The 23,406-nt window shown below is 38.7% G+C and overlaps 1 protein-coding gene across 4 annotated transcripts in view; it reads left to right on the top strand.

Annotated features, from left to right (window-relative positions):
- Positions 1-23,406, top strand: part of ALG5 (ALG5 dolichyl-phosphate beta-glucosyltransferase) — a 42,387-nt gene that overhangs the window by 1,008 nt on the left and 17,973 nt on the right. For 2 of the 4 annotated variants that reach the window (XM_070578085.1, XM_008530720.2), the window contains exons 2-6: positions 4,427-4,598; positions 4,984-5,030; positions 6,276-6,344; positions 10,002-10,094; positions 14,085-14,198. In XM_070578085.1, coding sequence (XP_070434186.1) covers positions 4,460-4,598; positions 4,984-5,030; positions 6,276-6,344; positions 10,002-10,094; positions 14,085-14,198 — 462 coding nt within the window. In that variant the 5' untranslated portion in view covers positions 4,427-4,459. Of the gene's footprint in view, positions 1-442; positions 630-4,426; positions 4,599-4,983; positions 5,031-6,275; positions 6,345-10,001; positions 10,095-14,084; positions 14,199-23,406 lie in introns of those variants that run through there. The other 2 variants (XM_070578083.1, XM_070578086.1) reach the window with 2 other exon arrangements.

Raw genomic sequence — 23,406 nt, 5'->3', positions numbered from 1 at the left:
AATACAACTGTGTTGTACAGTTAAAATGGTTAAAATGGTTAGAGTTTTATGTTTTATTTTGTTCACAGTTTTAAAAAGTTAACGTAGTATACCAAAATCTTTTGAGTCGGTTGTTTAGTGTGTGAATTATATCTTAATAAGGTTGTTAAAAAACTATTATTAGTTGCTTATCTGAAATTCGAATTAAGTGGACATCCTATATTTTTACTTGCTGACTCTGGCAACCCTACTAGGGAACAGCGCCTGCCTCTCCACGGTCTGAGCGCCTGGCGCACAAGAGCTACTACGTGTCCTTCTCCTGGCCGCGCGGGAGCGCTGTGGGCGGCGCCGGTCCCTGGTGTGGCCGCGCGGGGGCGCTGTGGGCGGCGGCCGGTCCCGGGTGTGGCCGCGCGGGGGCGCTGTGGGCGGCGGCCGGTCCCGGGTGTGGCCGCGCGGGGGCGCTGTGGGCGGCGGGCGCTCGGCCCCGCGGCCTCTCTGCGTGCGGGAGGCGGGGCTGGCGGCGCGCTTCCGCGTGTGTGTAGGCGCTGGATAGGAGCGCGGCGGCGGCGGCCGGGTCATGGAGGATGGCTCCGCTTCTGCTGCAGCTGGCGGGGCTCGGCGCGGCGCTGCTGGCCTCAGCCCTAATACTGGTGAGGAGAGGGGTTGGGGGCCGACGCGGCTTGGGCTCCCTGCTCTCCTGGACACTCGGCTCCCAGGCATCCTCTCCGCCGCGCTGCCGGCTCCTCGACGTGTCGGTTTTCACCACGCTTCCCCCGAGCCGGAATTTCGCTTTCTGGAATTTCACACCCCCTTTCTTCTGCTCTTTATTTTTCTTTCGGAGCTTTCTCTCTTTCTGTGCTCATAGCCTTGTACGCTTGTTCCTTCGGGGACGTGCGCACCCAGTCTTCGCTTCCACCTGGTCCCCGGACCCTCTGCCGGCCCGCCGGGTCCGCCCCTACCTCTGCAAGACTTCCTCCGGGGCTGCAGCCGCTGCGGGTCTAGCCCTACCTGGCGAGGTCTTGAGTCCCTGGAAAGTGTGTGATTACGCGAATAGCGGTGACAGCACTGACAGGAGCCGTCTGTTACGGATTGGAATAAATCGGGATCAGGAAGCCCCTCGAGGGACACAGGAAGAGCAGGATAGACAAGGCCTGTTGTTGCCATATGTCTGGGGGTCTTTATGTCTCGGAATTAAACGCCCTGAATTTGCTGCTTCTAAATGAGGCAGTACAGTGGAATTCAAACTCAGGTTTACTTTGCCATTACTCCGGAAACACAGTTTATGTACAAACGTTCTATTGCTGATCCATAAGTAGTAGAAAATTTGCCAAGTGAACTTTAGCCCATGTAATTTGGAATGAGCCTGCCATCTACTTGGTGAATGGAGAGGTTTCTGCTTCCTTGATATTCAGATTTAACAGCCTAGATAACGCTGCCAGGAAGGCCACTCTGCGGTCTTGCCAGAAATGTTGTAAGCTCACAGCTTGGAAACAGTTTCAATAGCGAAAAACCAATGTCTCCTGATGTCTTTGATGATTTGTATCCCTTAGTGGTTTATGGAGATTTCGGGTTTTTCAGGTTTTTTGTTGGGCAGAGTTTGACAGACTCCTAGATTGAATCAGTCTTCTGTTGAATCTGTTGCACAAATTTAAATGTGTACGTTTTATGAGGTTGTACTGGAAGTATTTGATCCCACTAGCTTGAAGTGATTATAAGAGCAACCGTTTATTGAGTACTTACAATATGTGGGTGTTATAGTCACTGTTTAGCAGGGATTGTCTTACTTCATCTTTAAAACAACACCGGTATAAATGTTATCATCATTAGCTCCAGTGACTGGTGAGGAACCTCAGGTTGGAGAGATGAGCTCGTATATGCAAATGGAACACAGCTAGTAGAACTTCATTGTTTTAAATGTGAGAGCAGGAAATCATTCCCCACCCCCACCCCCCAAAAACACAACTAATCTTGTTTTGTATATATCCATCCTCCATACATACTTTCTCCCCACCCCTGTTCCTTTCTGATTTTTTTTTTTTTTTTTTTTTTTGGCGAAGAGATTGGCCCTGAGCTAACATCTGTTGCCAATCTTCCTGTTTTTGGCTTGAGGAAGGTTGTCCCTGAGCTAATATCTGTCGGCGCCCGGATCCGAACCAACAGACCCAGGGCCACTGAAGCTGAGCACGTGAACTTAACCATTACGCCACCAGGCCAGCCCTTATCACAGATTTTTTCAAAGTGTAACTGTTATTCAGTGATTTCAAGTATCCCGTCAGTTCAAATACCTCATGTATGTCTTAGTATAGTCAGTTTGTTCCAGTCAGCATTCACATGTAGCGCTTGACGGACATGTCTCTAGTCTCGTAATCTGTAACAACTACTACAGTTTTTTCATTTTCCTTGTCTTCGATAAGTGGTCATTTGTCCTGTGTCATTTCTCACAATTTAGATTTTAGTGATTGCATCCCCTTGGTGCCTTTTAGCATCTTACTCTGTCTCCTGAATTTCCTGTAAGCTAGTAGTTACATCTACAGACTTGGTCAAATGCATGTTTGAGTTTTTTAATCAAGAAAAGTGTGTGAGTGATGCCGAACACCTCCTCTTCTATCACATTAGAAGGCGTAGAATGTCTAATTTTCGCTGGTGTTAAGATGGGTCCGTGGGTTCAGGACTTGTTAGCCTGACCCACCAGTTATAAAGCTTCTCATTAACCTAATGGTTTTAGCAGTCATTGATGATCATTACCTAAATCCATTGTTTCGCTATGAGTTGCAAAGTGAAATATTGTAATTATTTCATTCCTTCTTCATGTATTACCTAGAATTCTATAATGAAAAAAATCTCGGGCCGGCCCAGTGGTGCAGTGGTTAAGTGCGCACGTTCCGCTTCCGTGGCCTGGGGTTCATCAGTTCAGATCCCGGGTGCGGACATGGCACTGTTTGGCAAGCCATGCTGTGGTAGGTGTCCCACATATAAAGTAGAGGAAGATGGGCACGGATGTTAGCTCAGGGCCAGTCTTCCGCAGCGAAAAGAGGAGGATTGGCAGCAGTTAGCTCAAGGCTAATCTTCCTCAAAAAAACAAAACAAAAAAACCTTAGACTCAGCTATTCAGTTACCCTGAAATACTTTTCATATATACAAGTAAGATAAAAAGCAAGTTTTCAAAATAATGAGATAGTTCTCTGGCATTTTGCAAAAGTGACCAATTAATTTTTTATTTTTAGGATCATTGTGATTCCATAATATAAAATATTTTCATGTGTTTCAATCCACTGTAGTAATTATTCTTTTTGATGCTCAACTCCTCCCATCATAGGCCAGTGGGAGCCCCTCACATTGGCTCCTTTGTCCTTTTGGCGTGGCCCTCACAATCGTTGAAGCCTTCCTCGCTTTCTGGTCTGACTGCTGTTCCACCATTGTACATTTCCTGCCCCAGACCTGAATCAGCCATTCCTCTTAAGAGCACTGGTTACTTTTAGTGGGAAATTGGATTCAGAAACCACAATCTGGACACTATGGGTACAGAACAGGAACTCTTAACCACTGGCCTGGATACTGCCTCCATGCTCAAACCAATCAGAGGCATACTCAATTTCAGTCTATACCCGATGGAATATTGTAAATGCTCATCAAATTACAAATGAGTACCATTCCAAAAATTTGTAGATCGATTGTTTTGCAAGCAGAAAGTGTACCAATGACAATGTCACAAAGAATGGTATTTCCAAAACTAGCTCCCAAATGAATATCAAAGGGAGCTGTATAATGTTAGTAGTGCATGGTGCCTACAGCCTACAAGTCTGATACTGTACTCCAGGAAATACTGCATTCTGAATTCAAATCTGAGCTAAGTATCAAGAACATATTTCCAAGCATTAGTGGTTCATACTATGAGGATTGGGGGAATCTTCCCTTCGTATCCTGGGTCAGTCTGGTCCTAGATGGGAGGTCTGCCCTCTCGCCACGCATTCCACTGCAATACGAGCTTGTCCTCCGTCACATATAGGCTCCAAGTAGGGATGGGAACTCATTGTGTGTGTGCCAGGGATCGGGCATTCAGGTCATCTAAGAGTAGATTGCACTTCGGTAGTCACTGTTCCCTACTATGACCTAGAATGACAGAAACCTGGGGAATGACAGGTCGGAAGAGACAAAGACCCTCCTAAGCCATTAGTACTTTATTAATGGAAAAGAGGACAATAATCAGTTCATAAGTAGAGGACTGACTGGTTTGAATTTTGGAGTCACCTCCAGACCATTGTTAATTGGCTAAAAACTGAGAGTAAATATTCCACACACAAAAAAATAACAAATGTAACGAAAAGGGGCAACATAACATAGTTTCTTTTTATTTCCCAGTTTTATTGAGAAATGATTGACATATGGTACTGTATAAGTTTAAGGCATACAGCGTAACAAAGTTTCTTGTTAACATATCTGCTTTTAGATTTCTTTTGTTGCGTTTATAACTGCCACGGAAATGCCAGACCTTCATCGACATGAGCAAGAGAAGTTCTTCTTAAACGCCAGGGGGCAGAAGGAAACTTTACCCAGCATATGGGACTCACCTACCAAACAGCTTTCTGTTGTTGTGCCTTCATACAATGAAGAAAAACGGTGTAAGCCCTATTTGGTTTTTCTGTAAGGGGTAATTTGGGAAGAAAGGGAAATTTAAAGTATGGACTTTACTGTCTTTGTGAGAACATTAATGGGTGTGGGCTGTGGTGAGTGCGTAGTTGGTTATTGCAGCTCAGAAGAGGGGAAATGAGTATCAGCTGTAAAGCGTAGGAGCAGCTTCGTGAAGTAGTGGGACTGAAGTGTCTAGAGAAGTAATAGCAGATGTGAACAGAAGACAGTCGTTCCGGATGGGAATGGCCACTGGGGGAAGGTCCCAGAGGGGCTTGTTAGATTATTTAGACTTTTCCCGTACGTAAACTGAGTGTGCTGGGGCTTGGTAAATGATGTTCAAAAACAATTTTTAATATGTCTTTTTTTTTCTTTAAGTGCCTGTAATGATGGATGAAGCTCTGAGCTATCTAGAGAAGAGACAGGTATCAGGTTTTCTCTTTCAATGTCAGGTCTCCAATTAAAACTAGACCAGGTCACCAACCTGTGGACCCCAGGCTAGATGCACTGTGAGAGGCAGTGCGAGCCACACTCGGGCCATCCCGATCACTGGGCCACCCCGTGCTCAGCTTGTTGTCCATGGTCAGCTGTTAGCAGGCAAGCCCAGCACGTAGCACACCACCTCCAGAGGCAGGTGGCTGACCCCAGAAACTGGAAAGTTGAAGTTTCTCTTATATACCCTCCCACCTGCTTTTCATCCTGTCTTGCCTGATGATATTTAAAATCGAGTGACAGTGTATGTTGGCAGGCTTTGTATGACAGCACAATGCTGTGTTTACTTTTGTGACTTTTTAAAAGACACTTATTTGAAAAAGACTTATAATTAGGGTGAAAGTATCTTTTATTCTTTATTATTCTGAAGAGTCTCCCTCATTTATTTTCCTCTTCTTTCCCTGCATAAAGAGAAGAAAAGTAATATGTGCCCCGCTTTTGTAGCATGAGCTGCTGTTGGAATCTCCTTGGAGAGTTTAAGAAAATAAGTGAGCTTCGTGGCTCCTGCTTTTTTTTTTTTTTTTTAGAAAACTTGTTTCGATTTACTTTGGTTTTAGGTTTTTTTGTGTAAAGGGAAAATAAAAGATTCATCAAAAGGAGGGGGCCTTACTCAAAAATTCAATTTAAAGAAAAGAGGAAGAGAATTGAGCCCCTATTATATTTGAGGCTCTGCTTCTTCCTTTGCATGTAATCTTCACAACAGCCATGTGGGCTAGGTTTTCTGGGGGCGCTTTTGGTTGTGTTTTTTTTAAATAACAAAACAAGTCACAAATGTCACTTGCCCAGGGTCATAAGGCTAAGAAGTGGTGCAGTCAGGTTGGAATCTGCACCCTCTGACTTCAGACCTCATGGGATTTTTTCTCATACACCTCGAAGCCTCTCTGAGACGTGCTCGCACCACAAGAACCTGGCTGCTCCTGCCAACATGGGGCAGGCAGGCCACAAGGAGAGCAGGAGGCCCGCGGAGATGCAGTCAGTACTCACCCTCTACTTTCACCCCATGTCTCTCCTCCTTTTTGTTCTTGGCCTGTTTATCTTATTGTAGTTTGTGTACTTCTCTATATTCATATTTATAGACATCAACCTAAAACAATTATTTTTTAAAGTTTTTACAATTTTATTAGAGTTCTTGATGGCATTCATACCAAATTGTGGTATTTTATTTTTGCTTCTTGCAGAAACAAGATCCCACCTTCACTTATGAGGTGATAGTAGTTGATGATGGCAGCAAAGACCAGACCTCAGAGGTAAGTACACTTACTTTTAGAATTCCAGTAGATAGAAAATACAGAATCATTTAGCAAATGTAAAATCTTACCTCTGCTTTTCAGAGAACCCTAAAGCTATGCCAGATACTCCCCCTTGTTATCGTGTGAATAGTAGAAAAAGCAGAGAGATTGCGTTTATAGAAAGCAGAAAATATCCTGCTGTTACACTGCTCCACGAGACCGGGGAAGCTTTGAGGGTCACCAGATCAGGAGAAAACATGCACAACAACATGGTGCCCCAGGGTGCCTGGGGAACTCTGTTTGCCTGCAGATTGATGGTTCCTTTTTTCTTAAGCGTGATTCTTTTCTTCATGCTCCGCCTTGCCTTACAGTTTCCAGAGCAGTCATGCAAACAGGAAGATGCCCTCGTGTCTACCACTGGGGTCAGGTGTGTCCTTTGGCATTCCCCCTTCTAGATTCACCCCTGGGAGGCAACAGCGTCTTAGTGTTAGCCCCCTCATTCCTGTGTTCCTGCACCTGTGACTGCTGGGCCTAGGGGCGATAGTCCTTGCAGGAGTACACTTGTGAAATCTTGCCAGTGATCCTGATAAATTATTCTCCAAATACCTAAATGTTTTTAATATTAAGAATGCTTCACATTTTCTTCTTTGACATTCATGTTTCTTTAATAAAAGATTCATTGATGGTGCTATTGATATTTTTGTTAAATAGCAACATGATGGACCTTAAAATAAATATACAGGGAAACATCTATTCACTTGATTATTCATCAGTAATGATTTTCATTAAATACCAGCTGTACACGAGGTGATAGGCCCTGGGTGGACCATACAGATACATGAGCCTGCCCCTTTGTGTAAGGAACCTCCAGGACAGGTGTGCAGCATGCCTACAAATTCTATAACGCAGATAAAAAGTGGGGCTGAAAATAACATGCTATAAAGAATTTGAGAGAAAGAGAAGTGACTTTTGAACTAAACCTTTAAAGATGGTTATGACTAGGAACATGGAGGTTAATATATTCAGATTGAAAAAAAAGTGTAAACAAAGGCTTAGAGGCCAGAAAGTGTTGGTGGCATCCACTTTAGGAAGAGTAAGTGCTGCCCTTTGAATAGTAAGTATGACATGAAAGATAGGAACACAAACTATTCCGGCAACTCATTAATATATGAAGGGAATGACCTAGAAAATAAATATCAGGCACCTGCTGCTGAGATTACGGACGCAGCCTCCACCGTGCTGAGGAAAAGCAGCTTTCCCTGAAGAGCGCTTTTCTTAGAGGCCCTTTGGCATGTGAGTGGCAGGTTGCTCTCCTAGAAAGATCAGTGAGGGAGAGATTGGCATTTGCTCCCGAGGTTGGAAGACCTAGAAAATTTGAAATCATGTTTAGTAGAAGTTTTTATTTAAAAGAAGAAGCTAGCTTCCCCTAAGTTGTATATTTGTCTGCATGTTATGTCTCTCACTCTGTGAGGTTTATGAGAAAAAATTTAGATATAATTCGTGTTCTTAGGGAGTTTTAAAGTTAGGAGGTAGAATTTATGCACAGAATCCTATGTATAAGAGTGTTGCAGTTGTACAATGGTATTTATTATACCCTTAAATAATACAAGGTACCAGAAAGGTGAGCACTCAGCATGCACTAAATTCACAAACAGTGGCCAAGTAGCAGCTGCTGTGGTGTCCAGAGGGCACACTGTAAAGCTTCATTGTTCGTGCATTCCAAACAGGAATGGCTTCAACAGTATTTGTTTTCTTCGAAGCTAGATAGCATCCCCTTTGGAAGGAGCCTTTCATCCTAGCCTGGTAAAGTTTCTTTTAGTTCAGCTACTTGCACAATGACTTCATCTTCCCGGTTTTGGAGTCTTTTGGTGACTGTCAAGCTTTATGCCATTCCAGGACAAACATCTACAACTCTAATAGATGTTCTCTGAATAGACCTTTCTTGAGCCATTAACATGAGTCAGGGGCTGTGACTGGTACTAAAATGCAAAGATGGAGACCTGTCTTCTGCCTTCAAGGAATTCTCATCTAATACTAGAGATATGAACCAGATAAATGGAGCACAATGTGTTAGATACTTTTATTAGTTAGGAACTGTCTCATGGGGAGCTTAGGTAATAAAAGGCATTTAATTCTCTCATACACCAGGAAGTCTGAATGTCATCGCTTCAGGAGTTGGCTCAGCATTTGAACAATGTCAGCTTGCCAGATCCCCATCTTTTCAGTTCTCATGTGCTCCTTAATCACAGAATGGCCACAGCTCAAAATATCACGTGTCCTGAAGCACTAAGAAACAGCCAGGACTTTAAGAATTATCTTTGTGTGCCTCTCTCCATTTTAACTGGGAGTAAAAATCTTTACCAGAAGCCCCAACTCTCTCGTAGAGTTCATGAGCCAGAACTTGGTGATATGGCCACCTATGCCTGCAAGGGGGGCTGGGAAAGTACTTGGGAAAGAGGATTTAGACCAAGCATAATTCATCTCCTAGGACTGCACACACTGTCACTATGCAAGATTGGGGCCATAATAGCAAGGAAGAAGGAGGCATTGTTTGTTGGGCAGGCAGCTACCAGTGCTATACTAGGAATGTGCATATAGGATTATTGCTCTTTGTGGAAATTAACCAAGTCCATGTGTCAGGCAGTAGAAATATTAATCTTTATCTTTAAGTAGCTCACAGCCTCTTGGGGAGGGTCTGTAATTACATTATGTAACAAGTGAATGGGAAGATGCCTTAGGAGCTCATATTGTTAGAATTGTATTTTCTTTTTTGGGAACCGGTAAGGATGGTCATGAAAGCTAGGAAAAAGAGATGGTATTTGAGCTGCATCTTAAGCTGGTCTGACAGGAGGGTAAACACCAGATGAAAATAACTTCGCAACTGCCCATGGAAATGCGTGTCAAAGGAGAGGGTGCCATTGATGGAGAGAAGTGAAAGAGAAAGGCAATGTGGAAAAGCAAAGGGTGTGGGCCATAATACAGTGGATTGAAGACTAAATGGTGATGAAGAGATGTAGATAGCAGCTGTAGATCACTGTTTCGTGACTGTGCTTATGAATCAAAGAGTAATGGCAGGTGCTTAATTATGATAACAGTGCAGTCTTCAAAGGAAGAGTTTAGGATGCTGGAGTCTTGAGGACATTTGAGGCTGAGGAGCCAGTGGAGAGGAAGAGAGTGAAGATTCAGAAGAGAACAGGTTTCGGTATGAATATCTGCTGAGAGAACGGAATTTGAGTGAGAAGATTTGGGGGAAATGGTCCAGGATACAAACAGGCTTTTGGGAATAAGATCAGGTGCTGACAAGTAAATAAGTCATTAAGCAGCACTGGAGGCCTGATCACAAGTTTGTAATAGTTGGTTAGCACGTGGATTTTATTTTTTTAGCAGCTCAATAGCTTAGGTAGAGGAGTCAAGAGAATAAGAGACGGCTGCTGCCTGTTCTGGTGGTTCCTCTGCAGGAAAGTGAATTACGACTACAACCTAGAAAGTCAGTGTCAGATCTTGGCACCAGGAATTCGACAACTCCCCTGGGCCACCAAAATGTATGGTGGATATAGTCGAATCACCGGAAGAAGGCAACTGGAATAGCAGGGTTTAAGCCAAAATGCAAAACCCAGTTATATTACTATCTTGGAACCCAAGTTAATTTTGTCTGACTTTTATGTAATTTGACAGGTAGCTTTTAAATACTGCCAGAAATACGGAAGTGACAAAGTACGAGTGATAACGCTGGTGAAGAATCGTGGGAAAGGTGGAGCTATTAGGATGGTAATACATATTTTCAACATTTTTATCTAAAATAAAGATATTTTGAATAACCTCTTTTGCAGACTATAAGTACATGTATATTCTACAGCTGGCTAGTTGAATACCAGCATTTCAAGTTAGTGGCAAATTACTTTTAAGTACTTTTAATAATAACTTCAGACATATTGTATATATAATTTGATCAAATCTAACAATATGCCATATCTATAACATACTGAGTGATTCATAAAAATATGTTTATTTTAATCAAAATTTAAAATGTTACCATTACTTCTGTGTGTCTTTGATGTAGTTAGTTACTGGATAAGAGATTCTGTGATTTTTTTGCAGTTTATATAATGCTTTTGTGTTAAGTTTTACCTATATGAAGGCATTGTGCTAAGTATGGTAGTGTGAACCAAGATGAATCTGCCGTGGGTCTCTCCTGATGGAATTACAGTCCAATAGAAAAGATGAGTATACTTAGGAGAGAGCTACAGACGAAGCCCTATAGAAATTCCCAGAGAGAAGAGGTGACTTTAAGAGCTGAGTCATATCAGGTAGGAATCAAGATACGCTGAAAGAAAGACCAAAAGTCAAGATACGTGAAAGAAAATCCAAAAAATAGTGCCTTAAATGAGTTAGAGGTTTATTTATTTTAGCTGCCATAAAATGAAATCTAGATATAGGCAGTTCAGGGCTTATTGAGCAACTCCATGGTGTCATCAGAAACCCCGGCTCCTGCCTTTTTGCTCTCTTTTTCTCATGCACACAGATGATTGCTGGAGCATTAGGTATTGTAGCCACATTCCAAACAGGAGGAAGGGCAGAGGGCAAAAGATGCATGCCAGCTGGTTCGCCCCCTTTTAAAGAGCTTTCCCAGAAGCTCCACCCATTGACTTACTGAAATTTGATTGGCTGGAACAGTGTCACAGGGCCCCCGCTATTTCCAAAGAAGGCTGAGAAATGTTTTTTCTAATATTTTCATTTCTGACCAAATCAGGATTCCAATAGTAAGGAAGAAGGAAAGAATAAATATTGGGTAGATAACTAGCAGTCTCAGGCACATGAGGAAAACAGCAGACCTCGCAAAGGGATGTCACTGAAGCCAGGCCTCCAACAGTGGTGAATACTGGCTTCCACTTGCTGATTATTTTGAGCTGGACAATAAATTATCCACTTCAACATAATTATCACATTGAATCTTCCTCCTATTCTCTCATGAGTTAGGTCCTATTATTTTGGTTACATAGATGATGGAAATGAGGCATAGACAGGTAATGTAACTTACTCAAGGTCACTTAGATATTAAGAGAGAGATTCAAAATTTGGATTAGGTTAGTTTCATGCTGAAATGAGTCCTCTTAACCCCTCTGATACTGTATAGAGAAAAAGTTGAGAGAAGAGCATGCCAGTCAGCAAAGCAAGAAAAGATAGAAGTAGGAACTCTTGGAACTAGAAACAGTGACTTTGCTTTCACTGGGTCACAGGATACAAAAAAGAAGAAAAAGAAAATAGGATTGACAGAATATAACAATAGGCTTTAAATCCATCCATTCGTTTATTTATTTAGCCAACATGTGAGTGCCTACTACATGCCAGATACTTTATTAGAGATACCGAGATGAAAGACAACCATCCTATCCTTGAGGATATCACAGTTTAGTGGTGTTATAAATGCTATAATAGAAGTATCTGCAAAATGTTGCTACCACCTTCCATCTAGTAAGAGCAGCAAAGACTTCTCATAGGAGATAAATTCTGAAGTGAGTCTTCAAGGAGGAATAGGAATTATCAAGGCAAAAGTCAGAGGAGGGAGCTTGCAGAGGAGGAACATGACCAAAGGCGTAGTGTTGTCAACATGCCACAATAAAGGAACTGCTGGTCCAGCCCAGTGGCCTAGTGGTTAAGTTCAGCACACTCTGCTTTGGCAGCCTGGGTTTAGTTCCCAGGCATGGACCTACACCACTCGTCTATCAGTGGCCATGCTGTGATGGCGGCTCACATAGAAAGTAGAGGAAGATTGGTAAAGATGTTAGCTCGGGGCAAATCTTCCTCAGCACAAAGAGAAGAATTGGCAACAGCTGTTAGCTCGGGGCAAATACTCCTCAGCAAAAAAGGAACTGCTAGGTACATGTGGCTTGACTGTATAGAAATAAGGTCAGAGAGGCAGGTGGGCTCGGATCATGAACTTTAGGCTAAGGACTTTTATACTTTTACCATTGACAGAGTGACAGCAGCCAGCACAGTAATATAGGCAAGGTACAATGAGTATTTGTTTGGATCATGATGGTGACACAACAAAAGAGAAGAGAATAAATGTAGGAGGTGTTAAAAATAAGGTAGAATTGTAACAGGTGATCAGGGAGAGGAATGAATTTCCAATGGCCTTGGGTAACTGAGAGGATGATACATCATTAATAGAAGGAATGAAACACTGGAGATGAAACTGACTGAAGAGACAATATGTTTAGTTGAGTTTGAGCCCTAATAAGTTTGAGATACCAAGTAGTGATATCCCGAATAGCCTGGTAGAGAGGGTACTAGTGAGTCATCCACATGCATCGGATGATAGTTGAAACCCATTGAATTGGCCAGGGAGAGGGTATAAAGCAAAAGGAGAGCCAGGAAGCAAGCCTTGGGGAAAAGAGGCACATGGGGAGGAAGAAAAATAAGAGAAAGAGCAATCAGAGTGGATAGGGTATGATTGAATGGACAAGAATGGGAGCCACTAACAGACTACCTTTTCAAGAAGTTTGGCCTTGAAGCGAAGGCCATCAGTGGTAGAATGGGAGAGCAGCAGACATTGACAAACCCCCTGCCCCTTTAAAAAAAAAAAAAAAAGATGAGGCGGCTTAAACAAGTTTGAGGGGCAAAGGCAATTTTCCATTAATGCTAAATAATAACCTCTAGTTCACCCTTGTCATGTATCGCTGAAATAGTTATTTTATTGGGGTTTTTTTTCCGTGTCAAACTCATAGCTAGAGATTTTGCACCTTGTCATCTTTTCTCTTTTCTAAAACTTCATGTATGTTGTTTAGATGTTAAATATAATATTTTTATTTCTGCCTTTTTCCCATATTCTAATGGGTATAATAAAAGACATCACAGATACTAATGAGTGGGCTTCTACGATAGAATTAATGATTAGGTTTCTGTCTACATTTGTATATATCTTATCTGTATTCACACAGTTAAGTGATAGCAAAGCTATATTCTACTGTATCAAACCATAAATATATTTACACTTAAGAAACAATGAATTGACTCAAATGTACCATGAAATTAATAATTGATAGTTGATTTCTGTGTGAAATATATGCCATATTTTGCACAGATACGGTGTAAATACAGCCATATTTTGCACAAAAGACCAACAATTCAAAATTGAGTGGCATAATTTTGCTAAGTGTGAGATGCCTCAAATAACATAAAATAGTATTTGGATATATCCCCACTTCCTAAATTTTAGTAACATCCATATTTCTTTATTCAATAATTAATTTAAAATACTTTAGATTCCACAATAAAGAATACTAAAGATCTCTCATCTTATGATGCATTTTACAGCAAATCTGCATAATATTTGTTCAGTCTGTCCATAAATATGTCCTTCATATGCTGCTGTAAGTAGCCCCACATCCCTTTAAGGACCATGATACATATACACAATATATATCTGCAATACATATATATGTGTCATTTATACAAAATATGTCATGTATATGACAGGTATTTTACTTTCTATTTTTATTGATGCAGAATATCTTTAATTTGCCCAAATTATTTTCTTATCTTGATATTTTCCAAGGTAATAGTAGTATGACCTCACAGAGTTTTTAAAATCATGAAATAGGCGTTAGATACATTTGGAAAGCTTTGGCCTCCTTCTCTCATTTCATACCTAATATTTCACTCTTAGATATTTTAAGTAAAGCAGAAAAAACTATGTCATTGAATTTAACCTTAATTTTTAAGCAACTTTCTTTTAATTGAAATTTTTAAATACAGGGCATATTCAGTTCTCGAGGAGAAAAGATCCTTATGGCAGATGCTGATGGAGCTACAAAGTTTCCCGATGTTGAGAAATTAGAAAAGGGACTAAATGATCTACAGCCTTGGCCTGTGAGTCTAAGAATATAGTTTAAATTATATTCAATCAAGAATATAGGGGGTCTAAAGTAAAATTAAAATGGGCTTTACCTGTAAGTTACCTATAATTTACGTATAAGTTTTAAATTGTTTTTTTTTCTTGGTGTGAAATTCGTGTATACAGTCCTACAGAAGAGCTAATCATTTTATTACAAACATTCACTGATTTTCTGAGATTCATTTGACACTTATTACTACTCTGGCCATCTCCCTTGATTTTTAATTGTTTCTACCAAAGTTTTAATATTTATCATGCATATTTAGCTAAGGCTTTTATTTAAAAGCATAGACTGAGACTTCCAGGTAAAGATGTAAAATGAAACTGGATCACAGAATCTTGTTTTTGATGAAACAAATAAATGAAAACACAAGCAGAGGCCAACCCCATGGCTGAGTGGTTAATTTCATGTGCTCTGCGTGGGCGGCCCAAGGTTTCACTGGTTCGGATCCTGGGGGCGAACCTGGCACTGTTCATCAAGCCATGCTGAGGCAGCGTCCCCACATAGCAGAACTAGAAGGACCTACAACTAGAGTATACAACTATGTACTGGGGGACTTTGGGGAGGAGGAGAAGAAGAAAAAAAAAAAAACACAAGCAGCAACCACTCAAAAAAGATTATGTGCAACTTATGCCATAACTTCAAAAAGTGGAGGTTGACTTTCATTCAGTATAATGCATTTGAGATTCATCCAAATTGCTGCGTGTATCAATAATTTGTTCCTTTTAATTGCTAAGTAGTAGTCCATTGTGTGGGTATACCACAGCTTGTTTATCCATTCAACTGTTGAAGGACATTTGGGCTGTTTCCAGCTTTGGCAGTTACAAATAATGCCACTACAGTCATGTGTGGCTTAACGATGGGGATACATTCTGAGAAATGCATCGTTAGGCAATTTTATCGTTGTGCAAATATCCATAGAGTGTACTTACACAAACCTAGATGGTATAGCCTACTACACACGTAGGCTATATGGTACTAATCTTATGGGACCACTGTCGTATATGGAGTCCATCGTTGATCAAAATGTCATTATGGAGTATGTGACTGTATCAATATTCATGTAAAGAAAAAAGTGGAGATTGAGGAAAGAGAAAATCCTGGTGCCATTCCCATCTTTTAAAAGCCATTTAGAAAAAGAAGATGAATTTACCAAATTCTGAGCTTTTTACCAAATACTCCTGGTCTGGAAAGAATCAGACTGAAAGAATGAATAAGCACCCTTGGACAACATCAAACAATACACAGTATCCCTGGATTTCAGCAGAAGCAAGAAAAATTGCTGAGGCTCACCGTTTTCGGGGCTTCAAGCTAAGTTTGGGGCACAGATCCATATGATTAGATCCATTCCTCAGAGGAGTGTCCCCTTGTACAGGACAAGACCACATCTCACAACAGCAGGGAACCCAAGTGACCCAACAATGCTACATAGAGCTCAAGAGATAAATGGCAGCTACACTAACGTATTACTACAAAAAAAGAATTAAAGTTTCATACAAAAGAAAGATAAACCCTGTCTGAAAGCCATTATAATCCAAGGAAAAGGGTAAAATTACATGAGAATATTTTTGCTAAGGAAATAATAATTAATGAAAATAAGCATTCAGCAACACAAATTCAGGCATTTGAAGGTGAGATGACAAAACAACAGAACGATATTAAAAAAGAAGTTACAGAACTAAGGAAGCAAAATTGAGTGCTACAATAAGATCAATAAATAGAACTACCCATGAATGAAATAGACCTAATTTAGAACTGTTTTTTATTATTATATATTTGTTAAAATAATCCCTATTCATTATAGCAAAAACCAAATAAAGTAAAACACGACATATAAAACTCATTAAAGCAAAACTCCAAACAACAGAAAATTTAATATTACAAACCCTCACCTCATATCCTACTTCCTAGAAATCAGTATCTATTTAATTTCGTGATTTGTGAAGTATTCTATTTCCCCCTCCACCATCACCCACTCCCCCTTTCTTCCCAGCAGTGTTTCTTTAGAGATACTAAATGAATTAATTAATATAGTTCTTAAAAGAATTAGTTCTGACAATATCCCTTTTACCTGTGCTATTCAACACAGTAGGTACTAGCCACGTGTGGCTATTTAAATTTAAATTAAAATTTCAGTTCCTCAGTCTCACTGGCCACATTTCATATCCTTGTAGCTTGTAAGCTACCTTATTGGCTCACACAGACATAGACCATTTCCATCATCACAGAAAGTTATGTTGGACAGTACTGCCTTATACTCTTGATACAAAATTATTATTGGATATGTTACATGTTCACTCTTACTGAAAAAGTATGTCTTCTTCCACCTCTCGCAAAATCATGATAAGCTAAAAGAAAAATCCAACTGCTGAAGTTTTTGGGTTTGATTTCCTACTTCCCCCGAAAGAACCCACAGAGACTTGATAGATGTTGCTCCCTCATTATCCCTGTAGCTGGGGAGCCATGAGTGGGGGGGCGGGGTGGAAGGTGTCAAATTGTTAGCAGCTGACTTTATGTCATCCTCTGGTGGGGCAAAGAAAAATTAAATGATTTAACCAAAATTAGGAGGTAAACCAAACAATAAACAGGAAAAAAATCTGATCCTTCCTCTTGTAAATCCAGTTCCCTTTAAACTACTCTGAAAAGGAAAGGAGTTCTGATGCCATCTTTTTTCCTTGTCATAATTCAGTTTACTGCATTGTTACTGTAAATGTTGCGTTTTAAAGAACTAACTCATATGATTAAGCTATTAATTCACAGCCTTGGTCTGTAGCACCTCAAGGGAAGCCTGATTATTTAAGAGGATCACAACTCACTTGAATTAATTGGAACTCAGTTTATTAAGAGTTTTTATCAATATGCATCATGTAACACTTTTTGGAGGAAGTGGAAAGGAGGCAGATAAATGATAGGCAATTAAAGTTCCAAAATCCATAGTCTTTGGATCGACCCAGTGAAAATTATTTTTGAATCAGGACTCCTGTCTACTCATGATTCTCACAAAGCTTATAAAGAGTCATTGCTCTCAGAAAACTGATATTCTGAAGCTAATGTGCATAGAGGAATTAGAAACTTTTTAATTATCTAATTCAGGTGTTGGCACTTTTTCTATAAAGGGCCATTTGGTAAATATTTTCAACTTTAAAGCCATACAATCTCTGTTGCAGCTACTCAACTCTGTGGTTGTAGCACAAATACGTAGATGAATGATCATGCCTGTGTTCCAGTGAAACTTGATTTATAAAAACAAGCAGCAGGCCAGATTCAGGCCACGGGCTGTAGTTTGCAGACCCTTGATCTAATTTAGTCACTTATTCACTATTGGAAACTTTTCACAACCACCAAGTGATCTTTCAGTGTCTGTTTGCATAGCCCTGGTGATGCCCAAGCAGCCCTTCCATCCCAACTCAGTTATAAAGTTCCTCTTTACATTAAATGCACGTCTGTCTCCTTTTGGTGGTTCTAATTTTACAGCTACACAAAACAGTCTACTTCTACTTCTTTGTGACAGCCCTTCAGAGCGTTAAAGCTGTTTTCCATGTTTCTTCTCTATTTTATGCTGTCAGTAGTTCTTCCAGTTTGTAAAGAGCATATTTCTTTTTCTTACCATCTTGGTCATTTTCCACTGAAGATGCTTCAGCTGGTATCGATCTGGTCACCACGTTACATTTTTACCTCATACAGCCAGGTCTTTGTCATATGTGTTGCCATTGAACCTTGCCTCCACATCCCTGTACTGGTATGGTTGTTATTTTTATTTCTGTTTTTCCTTTGCTTTGTTTTGTTTAGGAAGGAAAGTGTGGCTCGCTACTTATCCCTATTAAACATCAGCACGTTCAATTTCAGTTTCTCAAGGTGTGGCTTCTTATTCTATCTTTAGTACACTTGCTCTTGCCTTCTCAATTCATGTAGGCCACAGATTTGATAAGCATGTATTGCATATACTTCCTTAAGCCCTGATAAAAATTGACTAGAATAGTTCTGAAAATAGTGAAACGGGAACATGGGTTTCAAAGTAGCTGAGTTCTATAATGACTCCACGACTGACTCACTAGATGGCAGTAGTTCACTTAAATGTCTTCTACAGTATTGACGGCTTCTAATGTTTGCTTCTCAGCGGATTTTATTTTTAATTGCAACAAAAAGAAATTTGCTGCTGCTTCTTACTTGGATTTCCTCTTAGAGTAGCCAGGTCATATATTCTGGTCTGATTATTCTTATATGATGAACTTAGAAAAACTGCCTGTAATTCCTTCTCTGAAGATAATTGTTCTTTTAAAGTTTTAAACTAAATGTACATAATTTAAGTAGAGCTATGTACAATAAACAAGTAAAAGAGATATTTACCTTTAGTTCCAAATATTTTACTTGTATTATCTTTTTTTTTTAAGTGCAAAACTTTCTCCCAGCTTTTCAACTTCCTAACCAGTAGTTTTTCTACCCTTCTAATAAAATTATGGTTGATTTTACAGTAATTTTTCTAAGTAAAGTATATGATGATCACTTGTTTAGTGATTTAACTATTTGAAATAGAGTCAAAAATCCGTGAACAGGCAACATAGATGACAAGAAGTCTGTAATCCATAATCATAGGATAATTCCTCAGGCCATGATTTGTATCTTAAATTCTCATTTAGACATAGTTCCAACAAACTTAGTTTTCAGGTTTTTAAGGCCACAAATGATTAAAGGTAATGGATATTAAAGAGATATGGAGTAAAATTACATTAAGAAAAACTATAGGAAACAAATATTAACCACGCACACAGCTCAATCTGGAGTGATTGCTAACTAATGACCCTGCATGTTCCTGTATCTTCAACCTGGTACCTTGGCTAAGTGCGGTTTTGGTACACCAGCATTTCATGTGTGTATGTGTGGTTTGGTTGTTCCTTAAATAAAAGAATAACAATTATGTTTCCCCTTTTTTGGACCACGCAGGCAGGTCTAAGAACCTAGTCTATTTGTTTCACCCTCTCAATACGTGGGTAGATGACCAGGCTTCCAAAAGAGATCCCTTGACTTCCCAAGTCATTCGTTTTATAGACCAGGTAGTTACACAAGCATTTTGCTGAAATCTTTGTGAAAATCAAACAAAGGAGAATGCAAAAATTAAAAAGGCAGGCTTGAAAATGTAAAAAAGTGGTAGACTGTACGTAATAAAACTTCAGGAGAGTCTGTCTCAGCAGATCACAGTGTGTTTCCCAAACTAGTGGAGTCCAAGGGCTGCCTGTCAGAGCAGGTGTTCAATACCAACGAACCGAGTTTGAAAGTGGATCTCCCTTAGAACAGGGAACAGCAGACTTTTTCTGTAAAGGACAGAGAGGAAACACTTTAGGCTCTGTGGACCATGTATGGTCTCTGTTGCAATATTCTTCTTTTTTTAAAAACCGTTCTTGGCTCATAGGCCATCCAAAAACAGGCAGCAGGCCGGCTTTGACCCACAGGCCGTAGTTTACCAGCCTTGTTCTAGAAGATTGAAACCTTGATTTTAACAACCATAATTTTTTCTAACCACAGAAATTTTCATAAATTGTATATCCTTGTGATTGTCGAGAGAAAATACTCTTAATTTAAAAGGCAGGGAAGTAATAAGGTACCTTTTCTCAAATAAAAGGAAACAAAACAGATATTGCCAAGTTTATCTGTTGAGTCTGTGCAGATTGATACAAAGTTTTTTTAGAACAAGTTGGAAATATGAATCAAAAGCTTTAAATAATTCATATCCATTGACCCAATTTTGAGAAATTTATCTTAAGGGAATAATTAAGAATGTGTATAAAAATAAATTTTCAAGGAGCAGTGTTTTTTAATAAGAGGAAAAAACTAGAAACAATTTAACATGTCCGATATTAAATTACACTGGTTAAACTCATTATCATATAGGATGGCTATTCATTATACATAATTAAGTGAAAAAAGCAAATTTTAAACATCTGGATATATATGGATAAATCTATCTATATATGAAATAGTGTGTTAACATCAGTTGTCTGGATGGTGGGATTATGGGTATCTTTTCAGATTTTTTTTTAGATTAATTCTATTGTTAGTTTTTAACAATGAGCCTATATTGCTTTTAAAGAAAAAGGGGAGGGGTGATTTTTTTTTAAATCAAAACTTTATTTTTTATAATAAATAAAACTTATTCTTAACTTGGTAGTTTGCTTCATATACCAAGTTTTCCGTTTCTGCCCATATTGGCTGAATATGGCTAATTTTACTATTTACTTTTTTTTTTTTTTTACTAATTTCTAAATTTTTTCAACTTTGTTTCTATAGCTCTACCTTATTTGGAAGCATTTTTGTCTTTTGGAGTGCCCTGTGCCAATTTCCATTTCAATATGTTTCTTAACTTTGGATGTGGAGTTTGAATAGACCTAGTTTCAAATCCCATGCAGACTGGGGCAGGTTAATCCAGGCATCTCAGTTTGCTCATCTCTGACATAAGGACAATGAGCCCAAGTTCATAATCCTGAGGAAATGATCAAAATTTAGAAATCTATGTCAACCGTTTCGTGTGTGTTCAGCACTCAGTAACCGTTACCTCTAATTATTAACATTAGTCTGTGATTGATTTTCAGAACTAATTGTAATGTTACTGTTTATAATTGTTAATCTACATTGGACTTTCCTAGTTTTTCTAGTCTATTACTTCTCTCCCATGAATTGTGAGAAAACACTTAACTAAAAAAGTGTTAGGAAAGAGAGATTCTAATTAAGCATTTCTTTCTAGAATAGAATACAGCACCAGTTTTTCCACTTTTAAAAGCCAACTGTCATAGCAACTAAAATATTCATTTTTTAAAACAATAAGAAATTCAGCTATACTCTGAAAGAAGCTTAGAAGAAAGAGACTCCATGTCTACATATATATTCTAATATGAGCAGTTTTTAAAACAAGAATATCCTTCATGCCTGAAGAACAGCTAACTGTTCTAAAAGCTACTTAGATGAATTCCACCTGATACTGAGATCACTATCAGGGATTCAGTTCTTACAGCAGAACTCCAGATACACAAAACCCGCTTTAAAAGCTTTTAGAGGCTTATGCTGAAAGAAAAGGAGATTTTAAAATGAAAGCTTTTGCTTTTGCTTTGTTTTTAGTTTAATTAAGTGGTATTTTAACTCTACTCAGTCTCTGAAAGGTAGAAGGATGTGCTTCTTTATCTATTGCTCAGTAATGCTACTGCTCTTTTTGGATTCAAAGTTAAAGCTTATTCGCCATATATGATCTGAACTTTTAACGTGGTTCTCCTCTAAGAAAACCCTTCTCTCCCTTCCTGAGCAAAGTACCTCTGTCAGAAAAAGGGAAGAAATTATTCTTACTATTAAATAGTACGTAAGCAAAGAGATAACAGATAATTTCTAGAAGAAAATATAGATGGCTAATAAAAATTTCCCGGAAGTTTACCTTTTTATTTTTAAAAAAAAGTAAATTAGATCATGTGTAGTTATATTTTTCTGTTATCAAATTAGCAAATTTAAAATGAGAATGATTAGAACTGACAAGGATTTAATGAAATAGTCCATATCATACCCAATTAGTGGGAATGTAAAGAGCCTTTTTAAAGATTAATTTGGATCCTATACATTAAAAACATTCATATTTTTAACTTAATATTCTACTTCTATGACTTCTCCAAAGAAAGAAATCCAAAATACAGTTGGAGTTTTATATCAAAGATATTCTTTTAGGCACCTTTATAATAACATGAAATTAGAAATCATCAACACCTAGGCAAAAAATGAAAGTATGTGTGGTTATCTGTACAGTGAAATATTGTATTGTCCTTAAATCGGCACAGGAAAGAAAGACCAACGTGCAGCACGACTATGACAAGTTCTTGCAAAATAAACCTGAATCTTATCAAGCCTCTAACTCTAACACCCAGTTCACAGGAAATGCAGAGGACGGAGGAACATGTTAAATGTCACCAGGGGGGTCAAATCAGCAAAATTCAAAACCTAGGAAACTCTACAGGATAAATTCCATTGTTTCTTTAACAAATAAATTATAAGAAAAAAACTTAAAAGACATAAGGGGGAACCCGTGGATAAAAGAAATACCAATCAATTTGTATGGATTTTATTTGGCTCTTGATTGAAACAAACTGGAAACATTACGAGATAATTGGGCAAATTTGAAAACTGACTATATGTGATGGTGTTAAGGAATTATTAATGTTTTTGGTATGATAGTGATATTATAATTGAAATATATATCAATTTATAGGATGCTTAGAATTTGTTTCAAAATAATCCTAGGTTGGGTGGGTGGTAGTGAGGGGCTTGTTGATAATTGTTGAATCCAGGTGGCGGGCACATGGGGCTTTATTTTCTTATTCTTTCTACTTTTGGGTATGTTTGAAAATGCCTGTAATAAAAAGTTCGGAAACAATGAACTTGAATATAAGAAAACTTTAGGTTATTTTAAATGAAAAAGAGCATGATACACATGACTAAATTTTAGCTATGGTTTTTTAAATGCAGAGGGAAAAAAGTACAAAAAATAGACAAGTAAATATACAAAATTTATCAGTGGCTGCTTTTAGGTAGTGAGATTATATGTGACTTCTCTCTTTATAATAAAGTTTTGTCATATATATGTAAATTTATATTCTAATTTTTTTTTTACAATGAACACGAATTTTAATTATTTTGGTGAATGATTCAAAATTCAAATAGTATTAGAAGATATACAGTGAAATTAGCCCCACCCTTCATTTTTCAGTCAACCAATTACTCCTAGAAGTAACTAGTGTTATCCATTTCTTATATCTCTATCTGGAAGTTTGTATATGTATTCTTTATTTAATAAAGCGCAAACCATAACATTATACACTGTTCTGTTATTTCCATTTAACAATATATCTTGGAGATTGAGCTGTATATATACATCAAAGCGCTTCTTCATTCTTTCACAACTTCATAGCTAGTTCCTTTGGATAGACATACAAGTTTGCTGCTTCAAACAATGAAATGATTAACCTTGCATGAATATCTTCTTACACATATGCAAGTTTATTTTTAGGAAGACTTCCCAGTTGTGGAATTGCTGGGTCAAATTATATGTATATTTGTAATTCTGTTAACAGTTTTCAAATCATTGTCCATATAGTGTGTAGGCACAGTACGGTAAAAACTGCTAGGTTTTATTTGCATTGCTCTTGGTATAAGTG

Source organism: Equus przewalskii, chromosome 16, assembly GCF_037783145.1.
Source record: "Equus przewalskii isolate Varuska chromosome 16, EquPr2, whole genome shotgun sequence".
Classification (NCBI taxonomy): Eukaryota; Metazoa; Chordata; class Mammalia; order Perissodactyla; family Equidae; genus Equus; species Equus przewalskii.
Note: the sequence above shows the minus strand (reverse complement) of the source record. Positions and strands in the feature narration are given on the sequence as shown.